The 22,688-nt window shown below is 40.7% G+C and overlaps 1 protein-coding gene across 1 annotated transcript in view; it reads left to right on the top strand.

Moving 5' to 3' along the window:
• GRHL2 (grainyhead like transcription factor 2) overlaps positions 1 to 22,688 on the top strand; it is a 229,584-nt gene that overhangs the window by 166,879 nt on the left and 40,017 nt on the right. Inside the window, 1 exon segment of the mRNA XM_069080979.1 lies at positions 8,708 to 8,866. Coding sequence (XP_068937080.1) covers positions 8,708 to 8,866 — 159 coding nt within the window.

Raw genomic sequence — 22,688 nt, 5'->3', positions numbered from 1 at the left:
GCTGTGTAGAGAATTGATTGGACAATTGCAGATTGTAGAGGATTTAGAGACAAGCCAGTCAGGGTCCAGTTTAGAGGTGGTGAACAAGGGTAGTGGGGATATTGGTGGAGAGAAGGGACAGATGTAAGAGATGTTGAGATAGAAACAAGATTTGGCAATAACCAGTCATTAATAAACATTTTTAAGCTTGGCCTATTATATTCCAGGCATTGTACCAAGCACAGATGAGATATATGGGGGAAAGTAAGAATGAGAAGATGAGGATGACACCAGGGTTTTGAATGTGGCTTACTGGATTATGAGGTGCTTTATATAGAGATAGGGAAGGTAAGAAGGTGGACGTCTTTGGGAAAACCAATGGGATGAGATCTGTAATGCAGTGCCTTACTATGTCCTACTGAAAAGGAAGAAGGATGAGGGTTAGGGATGGGGGAGAGAGCATGACTCCAACTCGCTATGTACTGCCCTAAAGCACAGACTATTCTCTGAGGGCCATGAGGCTACAGCTATAAAGTGACCCAAGGGTCTGGGGGCTCACTGTGACCAAGGGGCTTTGCCCACACAGCTATTGATGTCAGTGCCCTGGTTGTGTTTAGGTTATCATTGGCTCTGAGGAGCTGAGAACTGGTAGGTAGAGTGTGAAAATTGGAGCAGCTGCTAGGAAGGGGCAGAGTGGGAGAGTTTGGGGTGCTAGTGGGTAAAGAGGGTGCTGTGTTGGAAAGGACTCTGCTTGGTTGATTACACACTCCTGCTGGTCATGCTATGTATTTTAGGTAGGTAGCATTTATTAAGTGTTTACTAGGTGCCAAGCACTGTGCAAAGCCCTAGGAATACAAATGAAGGCAAAAAGAAAGGCAGCCAAGGAAGTTACATTATGTTAGAGGAAGACAACACAAAAAAGGTAGATGAAAAGGTGGGGTGGAAGAAGGTACCTATGAGGAGACGTGGTGGTTAAGTCTAGGGAGGTGGAGGCGCTCATAGAAGGAAATGAAGCAAAGCTGGTCTGAGTGCGTCTCCAAAATAGAGGCTCCTAGAAGGAGCTCTTCAAGGGGAGAAGGTCACTGACATAGTGGGTGGATGTTCAAGGTTCAGAAAGCTCACACAGCTCCTGTGGTCTTGCAGTGGTCCCCTAGATCATGGACCCAGGGAACTGAGAAAAGAAAGTGTTTTTCTTTGTGTCCTCAGGGCTTAGTACAGTGTCTGGCTCGTAGTAAACACTTCACAGATGCATGTTGACATGACTTGTACAGAGTCACATGGCCTGTTTTACGTCATAGGCAGAACCAGTTGTTCTTTCAGAGGCCAGTTTTCTCTCCATTAAGTCATGGCTGCTGCTCAACACGATAGGATCCTAGTCAAGCTTTTGCCTCTGAGACTTCCTGAAACTGGCCTTGAGGATTGTTAACTCCAGTTAGAGAAACTCTGGACTAAGTGATTTGCTGTAAGATAGACACCATCATAACCTGGTTAGCTTGATGCTTCCTGTTCACCATACATCCTCCCATTCTACCTATGAGTCATTGGGTTCAGTGCTGAAGCAATCAGCGAGTTGCTTTTCTCTGAAAACAAAATGAAAATGCACGTGAACCCTACTACATGAAAATATTCTCTACATCAGATCTTTTGAACATCTGACCTTAGTTAGGGAATCGATCCAGATACTTAATAAATATTTACTGATTGACAGATAGGATTCCTGAATTTCTTGCTTTATGAAGAATCAAAGTTCTGGTAGATAAAATCAAGTGTGCTGGGGTGGCCAGGTAGCACAGCAAGTAAGAGCACTGGCCCCAGAGTCGGGATGACCTGGGATCGAATCTGGGCTCAGACACTTAGCACCCACCCAGAAACACCTGGCCGTGTAACCTTGAGCAAGTTACTTAACCCCAATTGCTTAGGGGTGGCCAGGTTGTGCAGTGAGTAAGAGCACCAGCCCCAGAGTTGGAAAGACCTGGGATCGAATACTTAGCACCACACCCAGAAATAACTGGCTGTATAACCTTGAGCAAGTTATTTAACCCCAATTGCTTAAAAAAAAGAAAAGATCAAGTGTGTTTTTCCTGCCTCTGATGTTTTTCTGTTTATCACAAACAAAAAGTTTTTCCCAGAAACATGCCCTGGAATTCCAACTGAGGATTCAAGTAGGCACACCTCACACCTGATAACTACAGATGAAATCTCTCCACTCCTTAGTTCTCATAATTTTTAATGTTTAAATTTGCTTATTTATAATATAGTTAATGATTCATTTTTTTCCCCCAGAAACACTCCCATTTTGTTAGGTGGAATAAAGTTGCATTCAGGGTGATGTGAGTATAGATCATTTCTTGGTAATCATAGTGCACAAATCTTCAGAACCCAGGATCTTCCCATCTTTTGAACTTCCCTATTATAGTTGAGGATACTCCCATCTCCTTAGTTATCCAGGTTCTCAACCATCCTTGCAGGAACTCAAGTTTATAACCTCAGTGGTACCCCCACCTCCTCACTTCCATTTATTTCACAGATCTAGTAGACTGCCAAATCTTGTCATTTCTACCTTTACAATGTCTCTCCCATATGCCCCATTCTCTCATACAGCTACCATCCTAAATTATGCACTCATCACCTCTTTCCTGGACTTAACAGTCTATTTTTCCCTCTTCTCCTCCCCCAAACTGCATCCAGTTTTATAAAGATTCCTTTCATAAACAATCACAGTAATTCAGGCAGGATATGGGCTATTATTAGCAACAGTATTACAACAATTTTCAATCTCCTCTCCTACATGGACTACCAAAAACATAAAGTGATTATAAGACCTAGTAAAGAAACTTCATTTTATACATTAAGAAGGGAAGGGAGAGGAAGGGAAGGGGAATGGAGAAAGGAATAAGCACTCACACAGTGCCTACTATATGCCAGGCATCATTGGGCTAACTGCTTTACACATATTATCTCATTTGATTTAATTTGGAGTAAAGGTGGACATTTTTACATTTAGCACACATTGTTTAATAATTTTTCATAAACCTACTCTAACTTTGAAGAAATGAAATGAAAATACAGTATTTTTATTCAGAAAAGATCCCCCAAATAAGAGAAAGGAGCTGCCACTCTTTTGGGTGAGATCATCTCAGGGCTGTCATTGAACTCCACATTGCCTGAAAGACTGTGGTATCCAACAGAATTAATTGATGGGGAATGCAGTAGGAGAAAGGGAAGGGAATGAGGGGCAGTCTTGAGAGGCGCCTGTGTTTTAAGTAATAAAGTTTATGTTGATAGAAGACAGAGAAGAAGTAGAAGTTAATTTTTATTTTATTTTTTTGGAGGGCAATTGGGGTTAAGTGACTTGCCCAAGGTCACATGGCTAGTAAGTATTAAGTGTCTGAGGCTGGATTTGAACTCAGGTCCTCCTAACTCTAGGACCAGTGCTCTATTCACTGCACCACCTAGCCACCCCCAGAAGTTAATTTTTAAAGTTACCCACTTCTGCCCCCACCAAACTTCTGTTGTGTATATGTGTTGTGTATATGTATATGTGTGTATATGTGTATATATGTAGATGTGTATATGATCATACCAGTACTCATACTAGTACATCTGCTGTGTGTATGTGTGTCAGGGAATCTCTTTCTGGTGTCCAGAAGAAATCTGCTCAAGAATTAGAAGGGAAGAAATCATTACCCATTTTAATGCAGCTTCTGAGGCATCTTATTAGTGACAGGTGGTCTTTGCCCTCAAAATAATAAAGTGTTTGGTCTGCTAACAACATAGCTGAGACAAAAAGTGAAACAAAATTCTGCATTTGGACAAGACTTGATAAAAATGATATTTCAAATTGTACCATCACTAGAAGTACAATTAACAAAAATTCCCAGAATATACTTGGTGTCTTCAGCCCCTTGAACTTTCTGTGCCTGATCTGTTTTCTGCAGAGTTGTTCCCATCTGGACCAGCTTCCACCTTTCCCTTTGAAGAACTTCCCTCCCTTTTTTTTAAGCAGATGCCGTTTTGGGTTTGGGTTCTGGTTTCAGACGATGTTGATCTTCTCAAGCTTTGTTTCACTCTTTCTCAGCATCCTTTACCCTTTCTATTGAGCCCTGTGGTAATAATACCAAGAGTGAACTGAGGTAGCGCAGAACCTGGGCTCCGGGTGCACCCGTGACTGATATGGATGTCATTCCCCATCTTCTCCTCCTCACACTATTTCTCCAAAAGCCTTTTAATCTGCCTTGCCTCAAGTCTCTCTCTATTCCAATTTGTCTTCCATACTGCTGCCAAAATAGGGCAGCTAGGTAGTGAAGTAGATAGAGTGCCAAGCTTAGAGTTAAGAAGACCTGAGTTCAGATCCGACCTCTGATACTTACTTAATCCTGTTTGCCTCATTTTTCTCATCTGTAAAATGAGAAGAAGGAAATAGCAAACCATTTTAGTACCTTTGACAAGCAAACCCCAAATGGGTTCACGAAAAGTCAGATTCTACTGAAATGACTGAATGACAATTGCAGATGAAAAGTAATTTGCCTCAAATGTAGGTCTCCTGGGGTGTCCCTCCTTCTCACTAAACTCCAGTGGCTCCCTGTTACCTCAAGGATCAAATACAGAATTCTGCATTTGGTATTTCAAAGCTCTTCATAGCCTGTTTTCTTCCTCTCTATGGTTTGTTAGGGGTTTTTTTTACACTGTTTTCCTCTCTGTATACTATATGATCCAGCCATAGTGACCTATTTTCTATTGCTTCACACATTGGTCCATCTCTAGACTCGGCTCCCCTGACTGAAACATACTCATAAGGCTATAGGTTCATAGACTTAAGAGATGAAAGGGGCCTTAGAAATCATCAGGTCCAACTCTCCCATTTTATGGTTGAGGAAACTGAGGCAATAAGATTTTAAGTAGCTTGTCTAGAGTCGCAAAACCAAAAGTATCTGAGATAAAATCCAGACTTAGGTCTTCCTGACTTAAAGGACAACTCTCTATCCATTATGGCTACTTCTCTTCACTTCTGCCTCTAGAATCTCAGTGTCCTTTAAGACTGGGCTCAAGCATCTATAAAAGTTCCTGGTCCCCTCAGCAACTAAGGCCTTTCCCTCTCAGGTTCATTTGCATCTACTTTTCATGTATCTTGTATGGACCTATTTATTTACATGTTGTTTCCCTCATTTGAATGTAAGCCCCTTGAAGGTAGGTACTGTTTTTGCCTTTTAAAATATATATCCTAAGTACAACAACTCTGTGAGATATGTAGTACTTATATATTATCAGTATTTTATATATGAGAAAACTGAGCTTCCCAGAGATTAATTTTCTCCAGTATCTATTGGCATCAGGACTTGAACCTGGATCTTCTGAGTTGAAGTTTTGTCCTCTGCTGTTTACTTTCTTAATACTACTCTTTCCTCATAATTTGCTCTTAACATGTCAAGGTTTTCATTTGCAACACTTGTTGGAAGGTGCAAAAATTGAATTTTTATCAATATTTAATCTATAGTTACCAATAGCCATTCATAAGAATAAATAACTAGATTTATTTTCCCTAAAATTTCTAGATTAGGGGTATTTGTAGTTTTTATAACCTTATTTATATGTCTTGATAAGCTTTTTGCTTGTTGTTTCAGTTGTATGACTGACTCTTCATGACCTCATTTAAGGTTTTCTTGGCCACATTAGAGTGGTTTGCCATTTCCTTCTCCAGCTCATTTTACAGATGAGGAAACTGAGACAAACAGATTTAAGTGACTTGCTCAGGGTCACACAGCTAGTAAGTGTCTGAGGCCAGGTTTGAACACACAAAGATGAGTCTTTCTGATTCCAAGCCCAGTGTTCTATCCACTGTACCACCTAGCTGCATTTGACCTTATTTATAGACTCATCTCCATGAGTCCAAATCTAGCCTCAGACACCTACTAGTTGTGTGACCCTGGGAAAGTCACTTAACCCCCTTTGCCTCAGTTTCCTCATCTGTAAAATGAACCGGAGAAGGAATTGGTAAACTATTATAGTTTATAGCCCAGGAAACCCCAAACGGGGTCACAAAGAATCTGAAACGGCGGAACTACAACAATAGACTTCACAGGTCTGTCTAAATGATTCATGACAGAAAAAAAAGGTTACAAACGACCCTCGTGGGGAGGCACTTTCTGTTTTCTTTGTCTTTCCACAGAGAAGGTGGGGGTGTTTCTCTTGTATCTGAATTCTAGTTCCCATGTTCTGAGAACAGAGGCCCAGCCTGCCCCAGGAGCAGAAATGACCTAAACAGTTTTGATTCCATTCTTTCTTGACTGTATCCATACATTTACAACTGCTCTGATCTTAGGATAGCCACGTCCTCACCACCACCTTTATGGAATCCATTCCCAAGCTTCCTCCTGGGATCTTGTGTGCCTCCCCTTCCTATTTCCTATGTAAGGGAAGACTGTGGGCATTGCCACATCGGTAGAGTATTGTTACATTTAACACTCCCAGACTAGAGTGTGAATGCTGCCTTAATGCTCCATCCAAGCCATTATATTCAGCATCTATTTTCTCTCTTCCCCAGGGTTCACAACATAGACCTGACATTGTTTTTACTGGTCTGCTTTGGAATGACTTCTCTGGGCCCTATTTTGTTTTCCCAGACATGGGCTTATGGGTCTTTTCCCAGACATGCTCCTTTCTCAGTTTCAGGGGACTCATCCAGTCCCTGCCCTCAGTAAGACCCATTTTTGCCTCCTCTTACCCTCATCCCTGGATCTGAGACCACAAAAAAGCACAAGGTCTTGGTCCCTTGCTGCTGTTACAGGTTCCTTTTTGTGTTACACGGATTTTTCTCCTTCCTCTTCTCCCGGCATTGGAAATGCCAAGCACAGCTCATGAGAAGTCTGGACAGTGGAGAGTGCTCGGCTGCCACAGGCCAGGAATGAGAACTTCAGTACTGGCACTGTAGCCCCTCCCTGCCATCCCCCCAGACTGGGTGCCACGCTGGCCCAAGAGGCTGGTGCATCTCTGGGCGCCAGACTTCAAGGTGGCTTTCTGTACCATCCGAAGCAGATTGGATCACAATTTGGAGCCAGATGTCTGGATGGTAAATGGGAGATTGAATTTTTAATGGACTTTGTTTTGTGGGGGAGTTTGGAGTATGCTCTCTTGGTTTGATTTGGGCCAAGTCTGGCCAATTTTTTAAAGGAAAATTATGTATGTTATACCTTTTAAATGTAAGTGTTTAAAAAATAGGCATTTATGAGTTTCCACAACTGACATCCAATGCAGACCTCATTTTCACCCCTTCCACCACCTTCTTTTTCCCCCTCTTTTCATACTCTTGTATTGGTTCTAATAAATGGTTGCTTTTCAAAAAAATAAATAAATAATAAAAACAACCCTCACTCTATACCAAAATAATATTATGAAAATATAATTGCTTCACTCAAGATCGCACAGCTGGTTACTCAAGGTCACAAAAACTGGGACTGGCATCCATCTGTGAAAGAAAATATAATTTGTGGTGCTTCTTAAGAAAGCAGATGGCTTCGTCCTTGTTTCCTCCCTCCTTCTTCCTCTCTCCTCCTCCCAAAGCCCTATCAGTATGAACTCGGTGATACAATGTAAAGAAGCATTTTAGATTAAATTGTTGTTATTTTGTTGTCAGCTTAAAGACCCAAGATGGGAGAGGGTGGGGGAACCGTTAAGAATTTGTTATTTTAGAGCATTAACTTTTTGAATATAAGACACCTTATCCTTTTAAGAGAGCCATGCTGGGAAGAACAATGATTTTTGGTCAGGAGAGACTTGGGTTTGAATCATGCCTCCGAGACTGTGGCTATAGACTAGTGCTGCGATATGTCCTTTCTCTTAAGTCATAGCCTCATCTGTAAAATGGAGAAAATAATACTTGTAGTATCTTGCTTATATAGGATTGTATACCTGGCACATGGTAGGTGCTTAATAAATGCCAATAAATAAGCTATGTAAATGTCAGCCATTATATATCAAGTTAAACAAATTGGAATACCAGCATATTCATAGAATCATAGATTTAGAGCAGGAGTTCTTTTTTATTTTTTGCTTTTTTTGGGGGGGGCAGGGCAATTGGGGTTAAGTGACTTGCCCAAGGTCCCATGGCTGGTAAGTGTTATGTGTCTACGGCCAAATTTGAACTCTGGTCCTCCAGACTCCAGGGCCTGTGCTCTATTCACTGCACCACCCAGCCGCCCCCCCCCCTTTTTTAAATTTAAATTTTAATTTGTTTGTTTGCTTTTAGAGCAGGAGTTCTTAATCTTTTTATTTCTCTTGGACCCCTTTGGAATTCTGGTGAAGTCCATGGACTCTTTTTCAGAATAATATTTTTAAATAATTGAAGGAAATGCTAAATGTCAGCGCTTAATGAGAGTAAAGGTGTAAGATTTTTTATTCCATTGAAGTTCAGAGACCCCGAAAATCTATCAACATACCCCATGGGGGGGCAACTCCAAGTTAAGAACAGATTTAGAGACAGAACGGATCTTAGAGGTTGAATCCAGCCCCCTCATTTTACAGATGAAGAAACTTGCCCAAGATCACACAACTATTAGTGTCTGAGGTGGAGCTTTGAACCTAGGTCCTCCTGATAGAGCTCTATCCACTGTGTGCATCTAGCATTTCGATTTTCAGTTGGATGTGTATGTATTTTTGTGGTAACTTGTGCTCTCTCATTATGCATTCTCTCTCTCTCCCTCTTTCTTCCTTTCTCTCTCTCTCCCCACCTCAGATTTTCATCACTGTGAATTGCCTAAGTACAGACTTCTCCTCCCAAAAAGGGGTGAAAGGGCTTCCTTTGATGATTCAGATCGACACATACAGTTACAACAATCGAAGCAATAAACCCATTCACAGAGCGTACTGCCAGATCAAGGTCTTCTGTGACAAGGTGAGTGGAGATAAATAACAATCTGACAGGAGTAATCATTGTATGTAGATGTTACTCATGATGGAATTTCCGCTTCCCTCCCACCGCCTCTGAGGGGTCAGTGTCAAAGTAATCTCATAGACAGTCATCCTGGGAAAAGTCACTCTTTTCTATCTCAGGACTTGGTAATGAAGACCCTCACCACTCAACTGCTTTCTTGATCAGTCACTTCCGTGGCTCCTGTAATGATTGGCTTGCAACTGATTTAGCCATAGAATCGCAGTCTAGGAGTTGGAAGGGTCCTCAGAGGCCGCCTTGTCTAACCTGTCTGTGCTTGAACAAAAATCCCTCCTGTCTCATTCTCCAGCCTCTAGATTAGGAGAGCTGAGTCCCTCCAGAGGCAACTCATGGCATTCATGGGTGGCTCTATTAGACATTTTCTTCTTGTATAAAGTCTAAATTTGCTTCTTTGAAAATTTTATCCTTTTGTGACCAGTCTTCTCACCCTTTGTCATAAAGCAGAACAAGTCTGTTCCCTCTCTCCTATGACAGCCCTTTAGATATTTGGAAAGTTATCCTGCCTCCTTGGGTTTTTTTTTCTTTTTCCTTTTAAATGATGAGATGCTCACAGTTGCTTTGACTGACCCTTATGCAACATACACTAATGGTCCTTAGCTTTTCTAGCTGTCTTCTGTATACTCTCTGACATATTAATGTGCCTCTTAAATGTGGCACCGGGGACTGAAAACACTATTCCAGAGGTGGTCTGCCCAGAGTAGAATACACTAGTGCTGTCATTGTGCAACATGGGTAGAATGTTGAAGTAGAGAAGATCTGAGTTCAAATCTAGTCTCAGATACTTACTAGCGGTGTGATGTGAGGCAAATCACTTACCCTCTTTTTGCCTCAGTTTACTCATCTGTAAAATGGAAATAATAATAGCACCTAACTCCCAGGGTTGTTGTGAGGGTCAAATGAGAGACTGTGTAAAGCAATTAGAAACTTTAAAACATTATATAAATATTAGTTATTATTATTATTATTACAGCATGAAATTCCATTAGCTTCCTTGGCTGTCATATCACATTGTTACCTCAAATTGATCTTGCAGTCCACTCCAAATCCCAGATCTTTTTCATTTGAATTGCTCTCTAGCCTCCCCTCCCCAATAATCTACTTGTGAGCATAGGGCCAAGAGTGAAAGCATGAGCAGAGGATAAATACCCATTCTCTATACCCACCTATGCTTATGAAGATTTTTTGAGGCAGTGTCAACTTTAAATTTACTTCTGTTAAATTCATCTTATTCAATAAGGCCCAAGTTCCTCATGTTCTGACATCTTTTTGGAAGCTTGGTTCTATCATACATTGTGCTAGCTCTGCTTTTAGCTTTGTGTCATCAGCAAATTCAATGTGCTTCAGCCAATTAAATACTCCAAACACCGGCTTAATGGTTTTTGAGTGAATGAGTCTTTTCTAATGGGATCCCTTCATCACACAAAGCAGGACAAGTCCTTTTTTTTTTTTTTTGGCTTTTTGGAGAGGGGAAGGCAGGGCAATTTGGGGTTAAGTGACTTGCCCAAGGTCATATGGCTAGTTTTGTGTTAAGTGTCTGAGGCTGGATTTGAACTCAGGTCCTCCTGACTCCAGGGCCGGTGCTCTGCTCACTGCACCACCTAGCCACCCCCAGGACAAGTCTTCTTCCTCTTTCACACAACAGACCTTTAGATAGTTGAAAAAGTATCCTGCCTTCTCTAAGTTTATTTTCTTTAAATGATAAAATGTCCAAATGCATGGGGGTGGCAGAGAGGGAGCACTCCTAACTGGGACCAGGGAATGCCCAACTTTATGATCCCGGGAAAGTTTCTCAAGCTTTCAAAGCTTTAGTTTTCTCGTCTGTTGTTGTTGAGCTGTTTCAGTCATGTTTGACTCTTCGTGACTCCATTTGGGTTTTTTTGGCAAAGATACTGGAATGGTTGGCCATTTCCTTCTGGAGCTCATTTTGCAAATGAAGAAACTGAGGCAAATGGGGTTAAAGTGACTTTTCCAGGGTCACACAGCTACTAAGTGTCTGAGGTGAGATTTTAACTCAAGAAGATGAGTCTTCCTGATTTCAGGCCTGGCACTCTATCCACTGTGCCACCAGCTGCCTTCTCATAATAATATTTCTAATACCTACCCAATAAGGTTGCTGTGAGGGTCAAATATAAACCTTATAACCTGACATAAATGCCAGTTATTGTCATTATTCTATAGTTATTGTCACTATTTTATAGACAGTGTACTGTACCCTGACAGTGTCTTTGGTGTAAACTCCCTAAATAAGGTTTAAATGTCTCCATTTCTTCTAATAATGAGGACTTTGTTGTGCCATTGGTAATATTTCTTTAAGAAAATGTCAGTTCCCTTGACAAGGTTAATTCCTCAATGACAGATATTCTTTCCTTAACCTGGGCAACTGTATCTGATACCAGATTGAGAATATTTGGTTCAAAAACCTAGGCTACAACCTTGGACTCAGCTCTTAAAACACAGAGAGCCAAAAGGAGCTGGGAACTGAGAGGAGAAAGGATACCCAGACAGTGACAGGTGGGAGGGAGAAGATGGGAGGTGAGGATAGGGGGAGAAGCCTGTGAAGCACACATTGACTGAGTTTCCTGGATGGAAGCCCTATGCTGGAGGGAGTCAGGGAGTAAAGCATCCCAGAGAGCAGCTGCTGAAGCAGTCCAACAATGAGAAGTACCTAGAGGGCTTGGCCTGCACCTACAGGAACTCAAAATGGCACCCATGGAGAGGCAGGTACAGAGGAATGGCACAGTTCCTGGGCCAATCCTACTGGACCCAAAACAGAGAGTACCTGGGAACATTGATTAGTAATAATAATGACAGCTAACACTTTTATATTGCTCGCTGTGTGCCAGACACTGTGCTAAGCATTGTACAATCATTTCATTTGATCTTCACAACAGCCCTGGTAGGTAGGATATTATCCCCATTTTAGAGATGAGGAAACTGAGGCAAACAGAAGGTAAGTGACCTGCCCAGGGTCACACAGCTAGGAAGTATTTGAGATATTAAGACTGGACTTGTGCTCAGCTCTTCCTGCCTCCCAGGCATGGTACTATATTCACTGTGTCACCTAGTTGCCCCTCAGTAATTAGCCAAATTCGGGTTCCAAGATGCTAAGCTAAATTGTTCTTTTTTTCCCTTTTTTTTGGAGGGCAATTGGGGGTTAAGTGACTTGCCCAAGGTCACATGGCTAGTAATTGTGTTAAGTGTCTGAGGCCAGATTTGAACTCAGGTCCTCCTGACTCGAGGGCTGGTGTTCACCTATTCACTGCACCACCTAGCCGCCCCTTAATTGTTTTTCTTTATCCCTTTTGATTTTCTCAAAGTCTGGGCATGAAAGGGTTGATCTGATTTGAGATAGTTTTGATTATAAATTAATCTCACTGACTCTGATATGGGTAATTTGGCAATTTTAAAATGTTCTTATTTCCAACTGTGCAGGAGGCATTTCATTAATTGTACAACATTTTTCTTTAGTCATTAAGGTGACAGAAAACATTTCCTTAAGTGCATTTAAACTATGGTTTGACTGGTTAACCTAGTTCTCAAAAATCACTTAGAGAGGGTTAGAAATGTATAGGGGACATCTAGGTAGACAAATACCACCCTCATGGACATTTGAGATTGTTCCCCTAAGAAAAAGCCTAGTTTTGGGAAAAGGTTTCTTTTTAGTCATTTAAGAATAAGTAGTGAGTGTGACTTAAGGAAGGAAATAGACTGAAGCTGATTCTATTTTTTTTTTGGAGGGGTGAAAGTAGGGCAATTGGGGTTAAGTGACTTGCCCAAGGTCACATGGCTAGTTTGTGTGTGTGTGTGTGTGTTAAGTGTCTGAGGCTGGATTTGAACTAAAGTCCCCCTGACTCCAGGGCTGGTGCTGATTCTAGTTAGTAATGTTATAGCTATGGAAATGCCTCACTTACCTGGTGCTCAGAGGTACCGGATCTTAAATATCAGAACCTGTAGATAAGATAGTGAAAGCATTTGACTATGGAAAAGGGCCTACCTCTCTACCTCTGGCAGCAACCAATTCCACTTTTGAACTACTCTCAGTGTTAGGATATATCACCATCAAATTACTATGTAAGTAAATATGGCTAAATTAGAACATCTTTGGCCCAGGGTGTCCAATAGGACCCAGAACCACTCTCCAGTGTGTCCCCTACTTGGAGACCTAGAGAACATTTTAGTTCTCTGGCTATAGAGGGCTGAGCTTGGTATTCATAGCCAGCCGAATGGCATTTCAAATATCTGTGAACTGAAGTGGGGGGCAGGGGGAGGGGAGCAGAAGGTAACGTCATGCCTTCATCCTTATACCACCGTACTTTCCATTACGGAGGGTGTGTGTGAGTGGAAGCTCCCAGGACTTCCAAGCTACCAAGCACCAAGCAATCTCTGGCCCAGTTCCCTACATACTTTCTATAATTTGCCAACAGGATTTCCCTGTTATTATCTCAAACTTACCCCTCACTAGCCTTTTTCTTCTTGGTCTCACACTATTCTGTTAACATAAATTAGCAAGCATTTCTTAACATTTCCCCTCCCTGTTAATCATAAGGCACACCAAAGCTCCTTAATAGTAATAATCCCCTCCTCTTCCCAAGACCATGACTAGATAAATGCGTGGCTCTTACTAAGAGGATAGAGGACTTTGACTTTGCTGATGGGACATGGAAATGACTGAGAAAGGAATAAGCACCTTCTGTGTGCCAAGCCTTGTACTTAGAGCTTTATAATTTATTATCTCATTTAACCCTCATATCAACCTTATGAGATAGGTGCTGTTATTATTCTCATTTCACCATTGAGGAAACTGAGGCAAAGGAGTTTAAGTGACTTGTCTAGGATCAAACAGCTAGTAAATATCTGAGGCTGCATTTGAACTCAGGTCTGCCAGATTTCAGGCCTATCACTCTATCCATGCTGCCTCAAAAATAACAACACCCCCTTATTTCTGACTCAATGTTCATTAAAAAAACAAAAGATTTCTGTGAGTCAATCAGTGCACTTGGCCAAGACAGTTATATTTTCTGAAAAGTGGCCTTATTTTCTCAGAGAATCCTAGGACTTGAAAGCTAACAAGTGACTGTAGATACCATATGGCCTAACTCCCTTATCTGACATATGTGGAAACTGAGGCTTCTTGTGGGCCTAGGGTTTGATCAAGATCACCTGGATAGTAAGTAAATTAGTGCGACTTGGTGCAGAAAGTGTTATTCTTGGAAGTATGAAGAGCTGGAGCTGGATTTGAATCTCCCCTCTAACACATATCAACTGAATGACCCTAGATGTTAATTCAATTAATTCAAACCCCAATCTTCCAATTCCAGAATCACTCCTTTTTCTTTGGAAAAGACCATGGTGCCTTTCCAAACAATCAGGTCAGATAAATGATACAACAGCAGACAGCTAGATGGGATAACTATTTAAAGCATCTGCATACTTTAAAGTGCTGTCTAAATGTCAAACTGTGATTATTAACCCATGGAAAAATAGTCATTAAACCCAGAATCTTCAGAACAACTTTGTAGCTTATTTAGAAAACTCAATTTGGGAGCAGCTAATTCTCTGAACAGTTTCATTAGCAGCATGAAAGGTCCATGGTGCCTGTGAACCAAGCATTCCTAGGTTTATATACATCAATCACAAGCATTAATGAAGTAATTCAGCACCAAGACAGCAATGAAACATGTACATATCTACAAAATGTAGGATATTGATGACAAGAGGCTGCCAAGGGGACCGGGAAAGACCTCAAGCAGAGGGGAGCCCTTGGTCTGAGCTTTGAAGGAAAATAGTCCAAGAGATGGAAGTAGAAAGGGATTCTATTCTAGGTGTGGAGAATAGCTTGTACAAAGGTATAGGGAGGGGAAGCAGCATCGTATGGTGAGGAGCGCCAAGAAAGTCAGTTTGGCTAGACCAGGGGTGGGGAACCTGTGACCTCAAGGACACACCTTGGAGTTCAGGAAAGGGAGGCTTTTTGATTCCTTATAGAATACAGAACAATGGCTGGATAGACAGATAAATTCTTTTCACCTGGGTTCCATAGTATTTTGCATTTACAGTAGAAGAATATTTAGATTGGCGGTCTTAACAAAGCATAGCAAAAGGGGTGGCTAGGTGACACCGTGAATAGAGCACTGGAGGCAGGAGGTCCTGAATTCAAATCAAATCTGGCTTCAAGCCACTTAACACAAAAACTAGCCTGTGACTTTGGGCAAGTCACTTTAACCCCAATTGCCCTCCTAAAAAGCAAAAAAGAAAAAAAGCATAGCAAAACTCTTCTATCGGTACCTTGTTATAGACCTCATTCTTGAGGGAGCAGAATTTGTGTCTGGTCTCATTTTCACCAGTTACCTGCCTGTCAATGTTGCTTCATTGATTTAGGGTCAGAGGTAGGGAACCTGCAGCCTCAAGGCCACATGTGGCCCTCTAGGTCCTTGGGTGTGGCCTTTTGACTGAGTCCAAGTTTTACACAATGAATCTTTTTATTAAGGGGATTTGTTCTGTCAAGATTGGATTCATTCAAAAGGTTGCACCTGAGGACCTAGAAGGCCACATGTGGCCTTAAGGCAGCAGCTTCTCCACCCCTGAATTTTTTAGGCCATCCACTAGGTGTTACAGCCAGTAAGAGATGCTAATGAAGCAAGGGGAAATTTGATCTTTCAGACATCCATCACAGGGTGCTTTAAGTTTCTTTTTCATGTTAAAGATGTATGCAGACTCAGATATTGTTTGTGCATAGAATTCTGTTAAAAGTCTACAAGATAAAAGTTCTACAAGATAACTTGTAGAAAATTAGGGCTAGTCTTCCTTTAAGACAAAGAATTTGTTAGTTCAGAGAAGGGCCTCCTCAAGATAGATTCATGCCTGTTTTTTGAAATGGTGAAGGAAGTCTCTTCCACACCTCATGGACAAAGTCTATAAATTAGATCCTGGCACTAGTAGAAGTTGACAGGGAGGTTGTCATGGCATCAGTGTCTCAGAAGTCGTGGTTCTGGCCTTCAAATACAGATGATAAAGAGGGCTGTTCAGGGAAGGAAAACGCCTTTCCAGTGGGCTTCAAGAGCACTTGATTCTGTAGTTAAATGTGCAGAACGAGGCCCATGTTCCATTTCCTAAATGCATACCCTTCACTCCCTTGGATAAGAAAGAGGAGGAGGATTTAAAAAAAAAGGTATCAGGGATTATTTTTTTCCTTTTAGTAAACCTTACATTTTAAATTGCATTTTTATTCTGAATTTAATGAACATGTAAAATTATGCAAAGTCAAGCAGAAAAGGATTAAGAGGATTATAAGTAAAAATGAAAATCTTTTGTGTACAATTTGCTTTACTAAAAATGTAATAAATTTAGTGTTACTTTCAAAGCTATCTTATTTATCTGTGTTTCTTTCTGAACTTCGATTCCCTTCTGTGCATTAAAAAAATGCATCAGTGATTCTCTTCAATTTATTTATATTCAGGGGAGGGGGACAACCCTATCAGATTTTTTTCAAGAAAGAAAATAATAGGTTATCTCTCTCCATCAGTAGCCATTTAGTCTTTCTCCCACTTCAACATTGATGCTACATTTCAAGGGCAGTGAATCATTAATACTTCTAATGATTACCTTAAGTTATAAGTAAAGGTTAAGTTGTTAAGAGGAGCTATTATTTTAAAATATGTTTTAGATGGATTTCCACAAATGGCTTAAACTAAGAGGCTTCAACATTGAAAGAGATAACTTTCAGGCATCTGGAAGTTACCTTCTCATTTGCCGCATTCCTGGCCTAGTTTGGATACTTCAGGTATTACTTAACGTAGCTTAAATTTGCATAGTGCTTCATATTTCCAAAAAGCTTTTAAATGCTCCACTGGAAAATAGATGAGTCAAGGGTCTCAGCTCCCCTTTTAAATCACTAAGACACACACACACACAATCACACAATCACAGGATCCCAGAGCTAGAATCAGTCAGTGGAGATGGGTTATTATGGTTCTGTTTTAAAATTATTTTATGCTTTTTATTTGCCAGATATTTTGCAGTTAAAAAGAGGAGAAAGAAAGTCATATTACTCAACATTGGTCAAAACCAGTATTGTTCCATGGATAGGCTATATGGAGAAATAGTTTCATCAAAGTATCCTAAGAGTAATACCATGGGGCATGACAACTTGCAAGTGCCCCTGGGCAGTTTGAAGGATATAGAAATTTAAGTATGATTGGCATAAAACATGCTCTTGTGTCTGTATTTGTAAGCTTGCATTTATTTACCTATTTAATTATCTATCCATATATTTGAAAGACAATGTTGTGTAGTGGAGAGATGTCCAGTCTTGGAATCAGGAAGACCTGAGACTTTTGACATACAAGCTGTGTTTCTATGGATAAGTTCCTCAGCCTTTCCTGTATCCCCCAGGCAACTCCCTCAACCTGTAAATTACCAGGAAGTGATGGCAATTTGAATTGGTGAAGGGAGTGTCCAAAACGAGTTAAGGGGATCCAATGGAATCCTAAGTTTTACTGAAAAGAAACCCATCACCCAAATAGATGTACACATACACACACACACACGCACACACACACACATACAGAGCCAGACTTATACTTTCATTTGTTATAGAGAACTCCTTTTAGAATCTCTTTTCACCAATGTCAATCAGCAATTCCTTTGTGACTTACAGAATTACCTGGACCACTGAGAGTATAAATCACATGCCTATAGTCACATAGCTACTATAGTATATGCCAGAAGCAGGACTCTTAGGTTGATTTTCTATTCACTATTGCCTCTTGCTATATATATATATATACACACACACATATACATATATATATGTGTATATATATATATATGGCTGTGTGTGTATGTGTGTGTTTTCACAAATATACCCAGTGAAATAATCAGCAAAGCTACTTCTATAACTGCCATGTGACTAGACCAGATGTGGAGTGTAAGAGCTGGATCAGGGTTGCTTCTGGATTATTTGTTGTTGTTCCTGATATTTTAGCATTGGAAAAGATTACATGATTGAGAGCAGTACAGGATGTATGTTACCTTTGTTTCCCTATTGTGGAACACAATGCCTTGTACGTAGTATCTGTTATTGATAGATTAGACTTGTTGGACTAACTGGGTCCCATTCAAAGTACTGCAATAATATTGGGAGCCCATACCCAGATCGTGTCCTCTTTTTCTACAAACCTGTATAGATACATATCGTCACTTTGGTATTAATGAATTAACCAGGAATGGACAGTATAAAATTTTGCCAGCAGGTGGCACTACACTGAAACCACTAGCCAAGTGGTTTCATTCTCTCTTTAGTCAGTCGATAGGACCTGCTATGTGCCAGTAACTATGTTAAGCGTGATTGGGGCAGAGGGAGGGAGGGTGGTTGGGGGTGCAGTGGGAGAATGAGAAAGACTGAGGAGTCTGGAATGACCCCTAGGTTTTGAGCCTAGGTGACTGGGAGGATGGCAGTACCCTCCACAGTAATAGGGAAATTAGGAAGAGGAGAGAACTGAGGGGAATGAATTCAGTTTTAGATATGTTTAATTTGGGATATCTAAATGATTTCCAGTTTGAGATGTCCAATATGCAGCTGGAAATGCAAGACTGGAGGTCAGGAGAGAGGTTAGGGCTGGAAAAATAGATCTGAAAATCATCTGTGTAGAGATGCTAACTGAATCCTTGGGAGCTGATGAAGTCACCAAGAGAAATGTTATAGTGGGAGAAAAGAAGAGGACACAGGATAGAAACTTGTCTTTAGTGGGAGTGACACGGACAAAAATCCAGCAAAGAAGTTTGAGAGTGAATGGTCAGACAAGTAGGAGGTGCATCAGGAAAGAAGAATAGCACCAAAGCCCAGGAACAAGAAAGTATCCTGGAGAAGCAGGTATTCAATAGTGTGAGTAGCTGCAGAGAGGTCAAGGAGGAGAACCAAGAAAAGGCTATTCGATTTGACAGTTTAGAGATCACTGGTAACTTTGGAAAGAGCAGTTTCAAATGAATGATAAGGTTGGAAAGCAGACTATAGAGAATTAAAAAGGAGTGAGAGAAAGAAAGTGAAGGCATCTTTTGCAGATGGTCTCCTCAGGGAGTTTAGCCACAACAGGGGGAAGATCTGTGGGAGGAGAGTTAGTGGGGATATATGGATTAAGTGAAGATTTTTTTTTTGAGGATAAAGGAGATGTGGGTGTGTTTGTAGGCAGTAAGGAAGAAGCCTGCAGATAGGGAGAGTTTAAAGATAGTCCCCACTGCTTACCAACATATGTTCAGTGTACAAATAATTAGCATACATCTGCCTCATAGTAGCAGGTGCTTGTCCTGATTCAATATTGATTTTATGGCTTTATAAAAGAAATACTGCTCCAAATTATTTAGAAATTATAGGAAAATCTCTGAATGACTCTGGCCCAACCCTGTGCCAGGGAAATGACTTTCAGTTGGACTGACCCCTTATCTTTACACAGATAATGCACATGGTCAATGTGGATTATAAAACACAGTAAATTAAAGTTATATTTTACTTTACAAAATTACAAAACAACTGTCAAGCACTACCAACACTTTACCCTACTGTTCCCCTCAAATGTCCTTGTTGGATACACTGGGTCCCGGTTAAAGAGAAAGATTAGGGTAAAAGATGATGAATTTAGAGCCTGTTGGGATGGTGTAGCGGCAAGCACCCCAAGCGAGTCCTCAGGGTTTGCTGCTACCACAGGTTCTTGGATCTGCTTTGTTAAAGGAAAGCAATTCAAAATGGGTTAACAAGCTTACTTTAATCAGTCAGACATATATCGTTTACCTTGTTCAGGAGAAAAGGTCAGCACCCTGAACCTCAAAGTATACAGGCATAATTATCAAGACAGAAACATCAAGTAGACAGATTTCCAAACTGTCCAACCATTACATCCATACCCAGTCAACATCTGGGTTTCCACATTCTGGGTTTTTCAAAGCCGGGGGACTCTCAACAACGGCTTCCCAGAATTCAGATCAAATCACAGAACACTTCTCAAAGTGAGTCCCAAAACAAAGCTTATATAGCCTTCTCCTGGCTCAGAGAATGTAACAACCTTATTGACCCACTGGCCAATCATCAAAAAGTATCTACTGAAAAACAAGCCTCCCTCCCCAGGCTTCTGGTGCACTTTAGCCTAGGGGCAGGGAAGATCTTTAAAATTTACATTCGCATTACAGATGGATTTCTGCAAACAATGGGGAAGTGAAGGAATCACTGGACAGTTGGGATTGGTTTCCTGACCTCATTTTACCAGCTTTTGTAGTTGCCTACCCAGTTCCACTTTGTCTCTGACTCTGCCTGATCGTCTGTCTGTCTCACCATCACAATGTCTTGGTCTCATCTCCAACCCAGGTTTTCCACCTCATCCATCACAACTCTCTAGGATCTGCCTTATTTCAGTTAACAGTGTCTCCATGGCCAAGGTGGAATTAACAGCACCAGCAAGCAGCCAACTTTTGTCTTTATTCCTGCTGCTTAGCTTCTGGCCACATGGGGGAACATAGTTGGATAGAAGTCTCATTCAAAAGCATAGGAAGAGGAAGCAGGGAAACTTTTGTCTTCACACAGCTCTCTCCACTCCCAGGTGTAAGCAGTAATCAATTTCCTCTTATTAGGAATTTCATAGGTGACTCATCCCTGACTGAGATGAATAATCATTATAGAATCACAACTATCCATCCTTGCCTCGGAGAACTTTGTTTTTTAATATTTTATTTCCCCCAATTACATGTAAAAAATTTTAGCATTCATTTTTTGAAGTTTTGAGTTCCAAATTCTATCCTTTCCTCCCTTCCATTCCCCTCCCTGAGATGATAAGCAATCTGATATGTTTGATATATGTGCAATCATGAAAAGCATATTTCTATATTAGTCATTACTCATTTAACAAGAAAAAACTAGAACCAAAAAGAAAAAAAGGAAAGAAAAAAGAGAGTGAAAATAGTATGCCTTGGTCTGGATTCAGACACCACCGATTCTTTCTCTGTAGGTGGAATGCATTTTTCCTCATCAGTCCTTTGGGATTGTCTTGGTTCATTGTATTGCTGCAAATAGCTAAGTCATTAGCTGTTATGGTGTACAATGTTCTCCTGGTTCTGCTCACTTCACTCTGCATCAGTTCATGTAACTCTTTCTGGTTCTTTTGGAAACCATCCCATCAGAGAATTTCACACAGAAATAATGATTTAAATATGTAAACCATTGTCTTCATTCACTTAGACATTTTAAGAGGGAAAACTACTGAAGACTAAGAAAGATCAATACTGGAAGAAGTAGGAAGGAACTTATATACCCAGAATTGATACTATATAGGGCACCAAGTCCCCAAAACATAGTAAAAAACATTTTCTTCCTCTTCCTCTATCACAAGCAATAACACAAAGTTATAGCTAGCCATTGTAACTTTGAAACCCAAGAACAAAGAGAGATTCTGAAAAACTTTCTAAAAAATGGCAAATGGTCTTTTCAACTTGCTTGTTATATGGGAAAACACATTCAGTGTTTCAACCTGGGAAGTCAAATCACATCTTCCTCCATTGCTGAAGAATAAGGGACTTCCCCAGCTCCAAGTCAATTAAGACCTATGTAGCTGTTTCTTTACACTGCTGAGGAAGCAGTGGGCTCTCATCATAATATTGTTGTTTAAGTGACTCCTTAAGCTCAAAAGTCTAAAAAAAGAAAATCCATTTATAGTCATTTGCAGCAGCAGCAAAGTCAAGTGCTTTTTTTTTTTATTTTAAAGCAGCTGGGTTTCTACTTTCTGTAGTATCTCAGATAAATTAAATTTTTCCCCTGCTTTCAGAACTTCATTTTGATTTCTTATTAACAAGCAGATGCCTGTAATGAGGCTCTTGTATACTGTGCTGCTTTTAAATCTTATACATTTGAAACTGTTATTTAAAGCAAACAAATATGTCTTCAGAGTTAGAACAACAGCTTATTTGAATCAATTTCCTAGTCACCCAAGGATAAGAGGTATGTTATTACAGCAACCAGCAGGTGTATACTGTATAAAAGTTGAGAAATTTTCTCAAAATAAACCTAGGCAAACAGAATACTCATTTAACAAGCAAGCAAGAAAGCTCTCACCCCTCAAGAGGTGAAAAAAGGAATCATAGCATAAAGCATTCCCACCTTCCAGAGTGAACACTGGAGTGGGAGAGTTATTTTCAGATAAATGTATTTGGTATTTATAGCAAATTGTGCTCACATGAAGGAGATATGTACTTCTGCTCTTTAAGGACAATTGGAAAAGAAAATCTTTCAAAGAGGCTTCGTCTCAGAATTTGGATTTATACACCATGTGATCCTACAAAGAAAGAGAATTTTTGAAGTGACCCAATCCAACATCCCTTTGCATTATCTTGTCCAAAACTCAACATCTTTCTTTTGTGTCACTGAGAAGTTGGAAACTTCCAACTGAGCAGAAAAGGAAACTAAAAGGGGTGGCTAGATGGCACAGTGAGTAAAGCCCCGGCCCGCCCTGGAGTCAGGAGCACCCAAGTTCGGTTCTGGCCTCAGACACTTAACACCCACACAGAAAAACTAGCCGTGTAACCTTGAGCAGGTTATTTAACCCCAATTGCCTTCCAAAAGGCAGAAAGAGAGAAAGAAAGAGAGAGAGAGGGAGGGAGGAAGGGGGGGAGGGAGAGAGGGAGAGAGAGAGAGAGAGAGAGAGAGAGAGAGAGAGAGAGAGAGAGAGAGAGAGAGAGAGAGAGAGAGAAAGAAAGAAAGAAAGAAAGAAAGAAAGAAAGAAAGAAAGAAAGA

Source organism: Petaurus breviceps, unplaced genomic scaffold, assembly GCF_028583685.1.
Source record: "Petaurus breviceps papuanus isolate PSGF00001 unplaced genomic scaffold, PetGlider_PUasm1.0 98, whole genome shotgun sequence".
Classification (NCBI taxonomy): Eukaryota; Metazoa; Chordata; class Mammalia; order Diprotodontia; family Petauridae; genus Petaurus; species Petaurus breviceps.
This window is presented reverse-complemented; position numbering and strand designations above follow the sequence as displayed.